We start from the raw sequence: 14,726 nt of genomic DNA on the forward strand, positions 1-14,726 counted from the left end.
AACCAAATTTTTGTATACTACTTCCCCACCGACGCAGCACCACAGTTTCTTTAGAAACTACCCCTTCATTCATTAACTATGCATAGACCTCGTTTTGGAGGTGTAAACTCCTGGTTATGGACTCCTGTTGGCACCACTTAGGGCCGATTTACACGGTACGATTTTTGTCGCATGCGACAATGGCTTACGACAGGCCCACGACATGATTTACGATTGTTGTGTACGTCAGGAAAATGTCGTAGCATTTGAAAACATGTTTTAAAACGCTACGACAATCGTAAGTCATGTCTTAGGCCTGTCGTGAGCTTGTCGCATGCGACAAAAATCGCACCGTGTAAATCGGCCCTTAAAGGGATTTCGTGAATAGAACGGGAAGACCTCTTATCATAGATTAAAGAAATCAACTTAATGCAAAATTCGTGAGGTTTCATTCATCTAAAGGATGACCCTTTTGTAAAACGTTAGGAGGACATTTATTGGATTGGGTGGCTTTTCTGGAATTTCTAGCCTTAATTTTCGCGAAAGGATCATGTTGAAAGAGCAATACACTGGAATCTCTGCAAACAGGTCAACATGGAGTGCGGAGAAAAGTGGTACGAGCAGACAAAACAAACAAAAAAAAGGCTCCCACACAATAGACCAGATATTGTAGTGGTCAATAAGAAGAAGAGAGAGTGTCAGATAATTGACGTTGCTTGCCCATTGTCGAGACCTTGCAGTGGAGGTGAAGGCCTTGTGGAAAATGAAGAAAGTGACTGTCACTCCGGTTGTAATAGGAGCCTTGGGTAGTATAACGGAGAATCTCGAGGGCAAAAGGAAAAATATTAATATGGGCTTTGGGCCGTGCATGGTGCAGAAGACTGACAATCTTTCCAGAATCGGCAAGAAACCTAAGGAGAGTCCTGCAGGGCCCGGTTGTTCAAAAGCCGATTAACGGTAATCCCAGATTAAATATTAACCAAGGAGTTTATTTCTGTACTCCCAATTGCCGTTCAACGCTTTACGTTAGAGGAAGTCAATCTTGAAAAAACCAAAAAAAAGCAAAAGAAATGTTCACCAAAAAGTTGAAAACATGAAACAAAAGTTTACTCTAAAACTGGATTAAGTTAATCGGCTTTCGAACAACTAGGCCCAGGAGTGCTAAAACTGCTTGTTGTGGTGTGACTGGGACTCACCAGTGATTGTGCACTGTGGATGGAAAGACATAATAATAACGATAATGATAAGGATATAACGATAACGGTAATGATAATGATAATAGTAATAATACAGTAAATTTTTTTTCTGTTGTACTGAACTGAAGAGAGAGGGAGCCAGTCAAACGGAAAATGTTGTGGAAGAGATTACTGTGCATCTAATTTCGGTTTAAGTTGTTGATTAAAATTTTTGGTCATTGTTTGCAAGGCTTGTTTGTTTACTGCTATCAGCTGTGTTTGATCACTGCAAACTGGACAAACTAATGACGATTGATTTTGTACTTTGTGTAGAAGAATAATTATTTCAATAAACACCATACACTCTTTTTTTATAACTGTAACTGTAAGTGACAGAGGGCCAGACTGTCAACATCTAGAATTTGAGAACGGGACTTTGGTCGCGATGCTTAACGAGTTTGCCTTTGAATTCTAAAGGTCTCTGAAGAGTCTCTTGGCCGAGACGAAACGCCGCGTAAGACTAGCCACGAACATTTCACAAGTATTTGACAATAGTTTTGCCTTTGTATAAATGTAACATGCATATTAGCAAGGATATAGTTTGAGGCAATAAACTACACCAGTTTAGATTGCTAACACAACACCACACTTTATTCGCTAAGCACCTTGGGTACAATAATGATGATGCAATAACCTAACACAACTTCCGGTTACCTTATTATATTACAATAACATGACCCACCTAGATTAGCATCTGCTACCTGTAGGCATGTCCAATTTGTTAAGAATACCTATTCGAAAAATAAAGAACTGAAAGAAAGAAAGAAAGAAAGAACCTTTTTTATATGAACGTTGAGGATAAGAATAACCAAAATTATAAGAAAGTATTAAGAACATTCCTCAGGTTGAGACTGAATCGATTGAGATCGTTTTATTTTGATGTTTGTATTTGAAATGAAAGCAAGAAATAAAGGTAAAGAAATGTAAATTAAACCAAATACTTTTAAAACGGCATATTTAGTATAACATAACGATGGTTTTCATATTGCATGACACACATCTCAGTTAATGAGTTCTTATTTATAATCGTTACAAAATATCAAACTTCAACATCATCAAAGCAAGCACTTTGATAGGTTTCCTAGTCACGTCCGCAAGATTTCAGTTATTGAAAAACTGTACCATGTAAAATTAAGAACATCTTTAAGAACGTTGTCAGCCTCACAACGCCAAATTATGTAACAACGTTCAGCCTCAGCTCCAAAATTAGACGTTTTTTATGAAAAGAAAGAGTGTATAAGTTGCTTTCTGGGGTTAGAGACGGGAGCTCCGCTTTTAGGCTTGGCTAAATCTATTTAGTATAATTTTCAGCGGTGAATATAAGAATTTAGTGTTATATTCACCGCGCTGCCCGGTGAATATAACATTTTGGAGGCGCGGCTGCTAAGCCAATCAAGCACTTTTCGTGCCTTTTTATCTTGTTTTAGCCCGTTGTTTTGCACTTGATGGATATACACCGCTGAAAATTACACTAAAACGAATATTCGCCTCAGGCTCAGTAAATATTGGGGAATATTTACCTCGACTACGTCTCGGTAAATATTGTTAAATACTAAAAAAGAAAAAAATAATGATAATGGTAATAGTATCGGTGATGGTGCTGACTGTGGTAGTACGTGGTGACAGTGACTATGAAACTTCATTTATAAAGTAAAACAAATTTCAAAAGTTATTTTCATCTAGGTCTATTGTCCATCGATTATTAAGTTGCACGATGATGAAGCCGTATAATAGACCCTTCCACGGTTTTTTGCGCCATCTTGGTTGGGGGGTAAACACGACTAAATTTGCAGGAAATGTATGGGATTTTGGCCGACTTTCAACCACTGTAGCGCCGCTAAAAACAGACAGATTTCCACAGTGATAGTGTCTTTTAAAAGGCATTTATACTGAAATTATTTAATGAAGTATAAATAACAGATTCAGGATACAACGACCATAAACGAATTTTTAAGATTCCAAACAAACCCTTCTAAAAGCATCTATAACATTTCCCAAATTTCAATTTTGTTCTATTTCGTTAGCAAAACATCGGTATTCGATTTTGTTGTACAAAGTGATCTTTTAGTCGCTTTTTGGCCTCTTTCTTTTTAACTAACGATGTGCTTGAGCACATTTTGTTTTTCAGAGGCGTTCCTCTTCTTGATTCTGGAACGGTCCCCTCTTGAAAAGCGAGAACAGATTGTTCCTCTTTTTTGTGTTCTTTTTGATGAAATCGGAACGAGCTTTCATACTACTTGGGAACAAAATGGTCCTTTATTGCTAAAAAGCTTGAAAACGCACGGCCCAAAATCGATACCCCGCATTCAAATCGTTTACTAAGTCAGGGCCATCAACGTCGACCGTTGAGATTTACGACAGATGAAGACGATTTTCTAAAAAAGGGTATCGATAAGCACGGATTCGGACAATGGACTGCTATTTTCAGAGACCCAGATTTTCGTTTTCAGAAAGGCAGGTTGGCCGATTCTTTAAAGAAGAGGGCAGAACTAAAGTTTCTCTCAAACGAAAACCTCTCCACTGTTATTAGGGGCTTGTAACTCGCGGGAAAAAAGAAACAAACAAGAAAAACAAACAAACAAACCAAACAAGTTGCAATTGAGTATACTTCAGATGGATCATATCAAAACAAAACTCAGTTCAACCGTATTATATGGCACTCGGCTTTATCCCGTATCACTTTACCGTTGAGTTGAGAGCAAGGCCTACTCATCTTTCCTGGAAGAAGAGGTTTTGTGCCCTTTATATCGTTGTGGCGTAATGCGATACCAAGAGAACAGAGGATATCAACTCTCATTAGCCGATGGGCTTAAGTGGCGATTCGAGGGTGAACTCGTCTCTGATGAAATGTGTTTCCGAGTTCGTTTATGGTGTTGGTATGCATGTTAATATGATTGAAAATAAACTGTGATGTTGAAAAGAAAGAATGTAAAGAAAGGTTTTCTCTGAGGAAGGTGTGCCATAAAAAATGGAACATTTCATCGCCTTCCAAGCTAATTTACAAATGTTGGGGTGAACTCGCTACAATGCCACTAAAATATTCAGGCCACACACGTCAAACACGCTAAAGACGCCATACACGCCTTAGTCAGGGCACATGGATTTTATTAAACTTCTCGTCAAACTTCTCTTTGAGCATGGCGTGTATGGCGTCTTTAGCGTGTATGGCGTATCTAACTGAATATCCAAAGAACCTAATCCACTGGAACTTGTCCTCAAAGTTCTTTTAGAGGATGGCGTGGATGACGTGTTTAGCGTCTATGGCGTGTCTTACTGAATATCCTTACAACAAGTAATACTGACAACAATAATTAAAATAATATATTTAAAAAATAAATATTTATTATTATTATTATTATTATATATTATTATATATTATTATTATATATTATTATAATATATTATTATATATTATTGTAATAAGTAGTATACTTATTGTAATTTTATATCTGGAAATAAAGTTTATTATTTATTATTATTGTAAATAAAAATGTAATTATCATCCTAAAGGTCTAGATAGCAGCAACAATATAGATATTCGTATAAACATAACAACTTTCTTTAATTTTCCAGACATGTTTCGACGGTACATCCGTCATCTTCAGTGTTACATATTTTGAAATCGCCGTTGAATTTAAAGCGCGCGCGATCTTACAAACTTCGTTACATTGCGTTGTCAATATTGCGTATTAAATCAAAACAGAACAAAACAAAAATTTAAATGAGTGACGCTTAGTTCCTTACAGGGAGAGAGTCAGGTTAATGTGTTTCACCTGCTGGTTGAGATCGGGCTTCTCCCATTTTATATACATGGATTCCTTAAGCTTCACTTGGTACTTAGTGGCTGCAGAGTCCAGGATCTCGAAGCAATCCTGTGTGCAGGATGCCTTACAAGACTCTGAACTCTGCAGATGTTTAAAAACGTTCGAAGATCTGTCTGAAAGTAAGTGCTCGCGCACTCGTGTGGAGAAGTGTCGGCTGGTTTCACCAACATAACAAGCATTACAACTTGCACACGAAAATTTATAGACCACACGCGTGCGAAGCCCTACAGGGACAGCATCTTTCACATTAAAAAGACTCCTGACTTTGAAAGTAGTGAAGACTAACCTTATATCAATAGGTTTACATAACCGATTAGCAAGTTTGCGTATACACCTCTGTGCCGTGACTGAGAAGTGCCCAACGTAAGGGATTTTAAAGAAAAACTTAGGTGTTTCCTGGGGCTCGATTCCTGAATGAGACTGTGTTTTCCCTCCCTTGACTGCTGTCTGAATATATTTAGAAATATATTTGTTGATAAGGTTTTCAGGGAAGAGATTCCTCCGCAGAATGACAGACAATTTTTGAAGATCAGTATGGAACCCCATCCAAGTGTTGTTTATCTTAAAAGTTCTATCAATCAAGGTTTTGATTAACCCCAGTTTGTAGGTAAAGGGGCAAAAACTCAGATAACTGGTGAGCAAACCTGTGAAAGTTTTTTTCCGGTAAACGGTGGTTATACTTTGGTGCGGGTCAGTGTTATTGATTAGAACATCTAGCCAATCTCTTTATGGGTCACCATGAGAATATATGGTTGGATCAATACGGGGACTCAGAGGTCTTATTCTATCGTCGCTACGTAGACGATACATTTTGCCTTTTCCGCTCTGAACGGGATGCAACCCTTTTCTTCAATTACATCAACAATCAACACCCCAATATACGCTTTACAATGGAACGGGAGGCTGACCATGTTCTACCTTTCCTAGATGTTCTAATCAATAACACTGACCCGCACCAAAGTATAACCACCGTTTACCGGAAAAAAACTTTCACAGGTTTGCTCACCAGTTATCTGAGTTTTTGCCCCTTTACCTACAAACTGGGGTTAATCAAAACCTTGATTGATAGAACTTTTAAGATAAACAACACTTGGATGGGGTTCCATACTGATCTTCAAAAATTGTCTGTCATTCTGCGGAGGAATCTCTTCCCTGAAAACCTTATCAACAAATATATTTCTAAATATATTCAGACAGCAGTCAAGGGAGGGAAAACACAGTCTCATTCAGGAATCGAGCCCCAGGAAACACCTAAGTTTTTCTTTAAAATCCCTTACGTTGGGCACTTCTCAGTCACGGCACAGAGGTGTATACGCAAACTTGCTAATCGGTTATGTAAACCTATTGATATAAGGTTAGTCTTCACTACTTTCAAAGTCAGGAGTCTTTTTAATGTGAAAGATGCTGTCCCTGTAGGGCTTCGCACGCGTGTGGTCTATAAATTTTCGTGTGCAAGTTGTAATGCTTGTTATGTTGGTGAAACCAGCCGACACTTCTCCACACGAGTGCGCGAGCACTTACTTTCAGACAGATCTTCGAACGTTTTTAAACATCTGCAGAGTTCAGAGTCTTGTAAGGCATCCTGCACACAGGATTGCTTCGAGATCCTGGACTCTGCAGCCACTAAGTACCAAGTGAAGCTTAAGGAATCCATGTATATAAAATGGGAGAAGCCCGATCTCAACCAGCAGGTGAAACACATTAACCTGACTCTCTCCCTGTAAGGAACTAAGCGTCACTCATTTAAATTTTTGTTTTGTTCTGTTTTGATTTAATACGCAATATTGACAACGCAATGTAACGAAGTTTGTAAGATCGCGCGCGCTTTAAATTCAACGGCGATTTCAAAATATGTAACACTGAAGATGACGGATGTACCGTCGAAACATGTCTGGAAAATTAAAGAAAGTTGTTATGTTTATACGAATTATCATCCTCCAATAAAGTATTATTGAATTTAATTAAAAAAAAAAATTATTATTATTATTATTATTATTATTATTATTATTAGTAGTAGTAGTAGTAGTAGTAGTAGTAGTATAAGTATTAGTAGTAGTAGTAGTAGTAGAATGTTCATTAGCTGTTGCCTAAATGAGAAAATTCAGTCCATACACGCTATACACCCTAAACAAGACATCCACGCCATGCTGGAAAAGGACTTCAAAGACATGGTTATGCAAACTTCAGTCCATACACGCTATACACGCTTGAAACACCATCAACGCCTTGCTCAAAAAGAACTTGGGTGTCGAGTTAACTGCACAACAAGATTTAGACAGGGTCGGCCAGGGTTTTTGGGTATACGGTATACAGGGGATTTTTAAATCGGGTATACGGTATATTGCAGTTTAAATACGGGTATTCGGTATATCACTTTCTTTGAATTTCAGGTATACAGTCAGTACAATTCTTCCATTAACTTTTGGGTATATTTGGATGAATTTTGGGTATTTTTGGGTATTTTGGCGAATTTTTTTCGGGTATACTGCTAACTCCCGCCTCCCCACCTGGCCGACCATGTTTAGAGTTCTTCGACGACAAGGTGGCGCGCAATGCATCTCGGATGATACATTGAAGGAACCAATATCACCCTTGATTTACTACCTTCCCAGCAGTGACTTTACATTGTGCATGGACAGCATACGTTATTGTCATGCAACATGAATGGCGTATTTGGCGTGTATGACGTGTATGGCCAAAACATATTCAAACACACACACACGCTCTCGATATCGCTTTTTCATTTTATTAATTTATTTCCAACACATCATCTCTATCCTATCCTTCATTACTCTCCCCTACCCTATATGCGTGTTTTAAAATGACAAGCTTGCTCCTGATTGGCTCTTCAGTGTTTTCGGCTCACCGGGGTCTATTTTGGACGTGATGCGGGCACAGTGCATCTTGGGCGATAGTGGTGTTGGGTGCGAGTTCTTATCGCCTTTCATTCCGAAATGAGAGGGGAACGAAGAATAAGGACAACGATCACGGCAAATTGCTGCGAAATTAGAAGCAACATGAGAAGATTTATTATTCGGATTTACGGACGTCATACCAGCCTTAACGGCCTTATTTTCTGTTGAATGAATGATATCAATAAAACTATTTAAAGTAATGGCAAAAGTTGGAAATCTATCTCTTTTTAGCGTCGCTTCAGCGGTTATGAGGCGGCCACATTCCCATACATTTACTGTAAATTTAGTCGTGTTTGTACCCCAACCGAGATGGCGCCAAAAATCGTGGACGGGTATATTGTACGAAGTCAGCAAATAATTTATAAATTCTATCACCAATTACTTTGGCAGAAATGTAAATTGGCAGTTTGTAGCTGCGAAGGGACGACCTTATTCCTTTTACCGCGTAATTCGAACTAGGAAACGTTCTTGCAACCTGTAATCGCCCTTAGCCGTGTCTCTACTCAGAGGGGAGTATGGGGGGAAGGGCTAAGATCACGCGTTTCACATAAACTACATCGGGCTTTTCACGTTTCACGTGCTGTACTGTGATCGCCCGAGGCGCATCTCTACTCTAAAACTAGTGAGTAAATTAATGTCCCGCACTGACTATTAGCGTAAGTATGTTACCAGCATCTCAAAAGGATTGTATGCCAACCGCGCTTTCTGTAACCCTAAGAAGTAATTCATTATGCTTCACCTCCTGGCTCCTAATTGAGATTCTTTTCTAAACATGGCTAAATTTCGAGCGAATAACCGGCGCTTGATTAATTTTTAATTCCGTAATGTTTCATCATGGGGCCAATTAAGCAAGAAGGAACTTGAAACTTCGGAAATGATGCGTCTGTCTTTAATGAGAAGAATCAAATAATTGATTCTCCCTTGGAGAATGTAGGATTTTTTTTTCTTGGATCATGCCCATTAATTCCGTAATGTTTCATCATGGGGCCAATTAAGCAAGAAGGAACTTGAAACTTCGGAAATGATGCGTCTGTCTTTAATGACAAGAATCAAATAATTGATTCTCCCTTGGAGAATGTAGGATTTTTTTTTTCTTGGATCATGCCCAAATCGACTTTGTAAGCGAGATTATTTTGCTAGCATTCAACACCTTTGACTACTGATCGACTTGAGCTAATTCTAGACTAATTGCTTCAAGAACAACAAAGTTGTCTCAACGTGTCTTTAACGGCTCGTCTCATTTCTTTGATCTTGCAAAAGTACAAAATTGGGTTTAGTGAGGAGTTTAGAAAAATCAGAGTTACAGTGGTTTGCAATGCCAAAAAAGAAGCTGAAGATCGTTCCACGTTTGTTTGGATATTTTGGAATGCAAACGGAGCCACAAAAGTATATGGCAAATAACAAAGAACTAGAACCAGCTGCACCCACATTGCCATGAATACTGACTTTCTGTATCTTGTTATATTCAGTGGAATTGTTTGAATCGCTTCTTCCTGAACGTTACCACGAACTTGAGTTTGATGGCGACGGAGCCTGCGGAAAATCCTGCTGTAACAGTAAATGGCAATTATCAGGCACAATATTATATTCGAAGCTGCAAACAATTTCCATAGAAAGTGACTGTAGAACCAAAGAGAAAAGCCGACACTTGGATAAACCCAAATGGCGATTACAACTGCGTACACTCGCTTGAGGGTTACAACTTGTCTGTACCTGAGTCCTAACAACAGAGCCAGAAGTCTGTCCACGCTTATGGCAGTTGTTGTCAACAGCGACACCGCAAATGAAATAGTGATCGCTATGGAACGCACGGGAACGATGTGTCGACATATTTGAGAGCGTTCGTGAGTCAAAGACAATAAGTAAGTGACGTAAAGAAGCTCCATGAAGCCAATACAGAGATCACTGGCCGCTAGACTGCCACGCAAAACTGTGGAAGGCGGGTGAAGAGAGGTTCCTTTGCGAAGGGCGATCAGGATCAGAGTATTTCCGACAATTGTAGAAATTGCAATAGCAATGTTGAAGACTGAAAGACTTAGCAGGTGGTTCTGTAAACCCTCAATTAACTCTGCCGAGCAAAACAAGGACTGATTGAACTGTGTGAGATCCTTCATTGTTACTACCTCACCTCAATGTAATGACCAAACGACTTTTAAATATGTTTAAGACCGCTCTGGATTTAGCGACGTTTATTAACACCAGAAAATGATATTTTATTGCGTCATCGCACACCAATCAACGTGTGGCAAGTTTGTTGAGAAGTTTTTACTAATGACCCTGTAATGGGAGAGTTATTTAAATATGATGCAGCTGCTTAAGCAAGAAATAAGGGTAATTTATCATGCTCCTGTCACATTTGATAATTTTCGACTGGTTCAAATAAATAATCTTTACATAAACGAACAAAAATAATCTTTTCTGTTGGATCATGTTTCAAAAGATGAGAGCTCCATGAAACATTTAGCTTGACACTTGAAATTTTGCCATGACCTGTGTCTTCGAAAATAATTTGTCAGATTTTCAAAGGTTTGTTCCCAAATTGGTTAACTTTCGAGGAAGCTCTCTCTGGTTGCGGGGCAACGGCACGACAACGACTCATTTGGGAGTCAGCTTGGTTTAGTGGTCATCAATCGTGCCTCCCACCTTTTTGATCCAGGTTCAACCCTTGGGTGGTAAGTGGGCTGACTTTCAGTCGATCTCAACCTGGCTTCGAGAGTTTTTCTCCGGGTACTCCAGTTTTTCTCCGTCCTCAAAATCGAATCTCAGTCAATTACATCTGGCTGGGTTTGCAGTGATGCGAGATCACACATGCATGGATCGTATGGCGGCAGCCGTGGGCGCCTTCACATGCATTCGGTCCGATCCCGTTGAGCCGGTTGATCCTGAAAAGTTCTTGTAGGGAGCGATCAACTATTAAAGCGCACATTTACATTTACATAAGAAGTCGCTCTCGGTAAATCTTCAAAATCGTGTTTATCAACCTGTTAGAATCATTGGAAGCGTACTGAAAATAGAACTTTCTTCATTTCGTTTTATGTTACTCCTCTTAATTTTAAGCCTGCGGCCATGCATTGAGCTTTTTATCGAAGTTTATCAGTCGTTAACATTTACACGAGTTTCACAGAAAGACAAATCCATCTGCAAACTAAAAAAACAGTTTACCCCCACCCCCATGGGAGAGCTTCCTCGCAGGCAACAAATTGGTGGAATAGCGCAACTTTAGCACTTTTCTTTGAATAAGAAGGAAAACCAGTATTGACAAAGTATCGAAGTTTTTAAAAATATATTTTTTGTATGCCTTTTATGGAAGGATTTTCACTCTCCGACATTTAGAATTGTTTTGCAGAGCTAATTGCATCGGCAAATATTAAGGTTTAATTAACCTGCGAAACACACATCACGTCACTGTCAGTGACTAAGACCAGGTGCACTACCACATTTCGTCTACTTCATTATGTGACAATAGCTCCGTCAATGCATGGCAACAGCCTTTCCAGGAGAAACATTGCCGCCTCAGAGAATAAAACTATCAGGGGAGGGACGTATTTCAAGTATACTTTCAATGACTCAATTACCTAGCCATAAATGATTTTTACAGCTTTGAAATACTTAACCGAGAACGACTTCTACCCATCTTTGTCGAGCCCTGTTGCCATGGTAACACGAAAATTGAATTCCTGATGCCTGAATGCAAAAAATCCTTATATCTTAGTACGGAAGAAATAGTAACATGTTACAGTTGTTATGATAAAAATTAAAAAGATGGATTTTTGAAACTTGTTTGTAGAGTAGAAAGGTCCATTTGTAATCTTGAATGACGAACTTTGCCATTTTTCCATGTGATAAAGGTGAACGTGAAGTATTTTATATTTATTCAACTCCAGTTTGTCATAGATCTTCCTAGAAGACATAATTATGCCACAGTTTTTAACATCGAGGTCTCTTTTAGGTATAGAAAGATTCATAAAAGCAAAGAAGAAACATTGTCGTTCAGCTCAAGAAATAAAACGAAAAGGGAGGAATCTACGGAGATTGACTTCTTGTCACCACTGCCTTGTGCCGTTGCCGTGGCAACAAGATGAAATTCGACGAAAATCGTGGATTATTATCCCGAAGGCAAACAATTTTCTGAAATCTTTGTGAAGACGTTTTCTTTTCGAAGATAGGGATAGTAACAGAGTGCTCGGGTAAAAAAAAAATTAATATGTTAGATTAATACTTAGGTATTTATCTATTATTTCTCGTAATTATAACTTAAGAATGCGCATGTGATCATAGTCAATTTAAGATGCGCACTAGAAATGAATAAATTATTATTATTATTATTATTATTATTATTATTATTATTATTATTATTATTATAAGAGGGATTTTTGAAAATTATTTTTAGGGTTGAAACTTGAAAGATGTCGTATGCCATTTTGGGCATGTGATAGATAAAGGCGAAAACGAGTTATTTTATATTTATTTATCTGCACTTGTCTTAAATCTTCTTAGAAGACGTTACGGCAACTGTGTGAGTCATCAGCTTCTAAAAAAACCAAGGAATATTCGTCTGTCATCGAGGTTTCTTTTAAGCGTAGAAGGCCCATTTTATAGCACTCATCAGTGGTGATATACAAAAGTAGAACATTTAATGATTATACTCATTGCAACGCACTGGCGCACGCGCACAGCTTTGGATCCTATTGAAGCAGAACACTTCTTTCATAGGGGTGGTATAGTTGGGTAGTGCGGTGAACTGCATGCGGTGTTCAAGAACATAACGTCTAGTTAATTGACTTCTAGAACATCTGTCATCTTGCAGTGGAAATAAAAAAACGTTTTATCGTAATCGTTCGCACCAATTAACCTGCCCTGTTTTAAGTAGTTTCGGCCTCTGAAAGTGAATTAAACTGCAGTTGTTTAAATGGGATAGGTTTTCTTACACTCCTATGGCGCCTAAGAAACTTCCTATGCTTCGTAAAACACATGAAATACATGGAAACAGGTTGCACTTTTTTAAAAGGATGTCTGTGTCATAGGTTAAGCAAAAACCACATTGTTAATTAAATCAAACTTTTACTTTACATAGAAATCAGTAACATTATACTTACGACTGATTATCGTTTATACTTCTACGAGGGCGGATGTTCCTGATTGATAGGGTTAAAAGCCGTGCTATCTGGTCAGTTTCACAAATTCGAAATATTAAAGTGATGGACCACTGCTTTTTTAAAAGGATCGAGGACCACTTTTGCCATATGTCTTGATTTATTTATCTATAATTTTTGTTTTTAAGCATCGGAAGCCCAGGATGTGTCATACCAAGAGAAACTGAGGGGACAGAAAGGGAGGCTCAGGGCGTTGGCCGGGATATGTTATGTCCACGAAAGCTACTTTTAGACAACCCGAAGTCTGTCTTCCGAGACGTCTGCATGCAGTCTTGCCTCGCTCACAGGTTCTTAGTGAAAAGAGAAAATGGCGGCGCACGTTGGAAAGCTGATGAATATTTATTTTCTTTCAAACATCAGACCAAGGTTAGCCTGCATGCGGACGTCTCGGAATACAGACTTCCGCTAGAACAAAGACTTACACGACATATCCCAAGGGCTGGACCGGGAGCCTCCCTCTCTGTTCCCGCATTTTCTCTTGGTCATACTTATGACGCCAGTTTGTTGCTTTTCGCATAAAGAAGGCATCTGAAGAAGAAATCCCCTTACGCGCTAAATTGTGGTGGGAACGCTGTTGTTTACGATCTCTTTCAGTACAATCGCAAATACACTGCATGCCTCAGTTCCAAAGCGAGTCCTAGTGGACACCCATTCAAATGTAACGATTTGCGTATTCTTATGCAAATTAAACTCATTTCCCTTTCAATAGTTGAGCACAAAGACTCACTTTGAAACCGAGACAAACAAAAACTCGGAAATGGCCCGATCCTAGAAGTATGGCGGGGCAATTGTTACATAAATCTAATTTTATGGCCCAGGCCCCGCGAGTTTCCTATAACTAAGTGGTAGAGCAACCGAACTATCAGTTGGAAGATCGTCGTATGTTTGACTCTTGCAAAGAAACACTCAGATTTTTTCCGAGCATGGACAAAAAAATGTCTGCTCAACCTCGTTCCCAGGGTCTTCTCGGCTTTCAATATGGCGGCAGGTCTTGAGAAGACCCTGGCACACAGCAAATCACGTGATCAAGATATGGACAAATATGCAAATTTTTTCAAAATGGCGGCAAGGAATAAGGTGAGAGAAATCTGGGTACGACAACTTCCAACAAACAAAATGGAGTACGAAGCGGGGAACCCAAAGCTGTAAAATTTGATGTAAGAAACCAAAAATACAGATGGGTGAATGCACGAGCAACGAGAATGCGGTAGATGACAGAGAAATCTTTCTTTTCTTTTCATTTCATGTTATTTTAAACCAATGCAATTTTATAGACGGCTATTATTTCTCGGGGCAAGGGGGGGATTTACATATATCCCATGATGCTCTGATGCAAGTTTTTGTCACGTTTGCGAAATATGGCGGGTCATGGCGGTCACGAGCGGCGGTTTTTTCCGGTTTTTGAGTAGCCTTCTTTACTACTTCTGCTACAGTCTGGTAAGTGGAATTTGGTTACATTGTTGTAATAAGCTCTATAAATGATGTTGTTAGTTTAAATTGAATGCTGGTGGCCGTGAAGCGTGAAAATTAAGTCAAACAATAGAGCACGTTTTCAATGGTGGGCCTTTGTTGTTTCGTGAACGGTTGGGTGCTTCGATTCATTTCTCCTTTTCCACAGTT

General features: G+C 39.0%; 1 protein-coding gene across 1 annotated transcript; it reads right to left on the bottom strand.

The window, feature by feature from the left end:
* Nucleotides 1–7,847: 7,847 nt before the first annotated feature.
* LOC137979482 (melanocortin receptor 5-like) lies at nt 7,848–10,150 on the bottom strand. The gene has a single exon (XM_068826737.1). The coding sequence runs from the start codon at nt 10,065–10,067 to the stop codon at nt 9,147–9,149; it is 921 nt and encodes a 306-aa protein (XP_068682838.1). The 5' UTR covers nt 10,068–10,150; the 3' UTR covers nt 7,848–9,146.
* Between the last annotated feature and the right edge of the window lie 4,576 nt (nt 10,151–14,726).

The sequence above is a fragment of the Montipora foliosa genome, chromosome 12 (genome assembly GCF_036669935.1).
Source record: "Montipora foliosa isolate CH-2021 chromosome 12, ASM3666993v2, whole genome shotgun sequence".
In the NCBI taxonomy this organism is placed as follows: Eukaryota; Metazoa; Cnidaria; class Anthozoa; order Scleractinia; family Acroporidae; genus Montipora; species Montipora foliosa.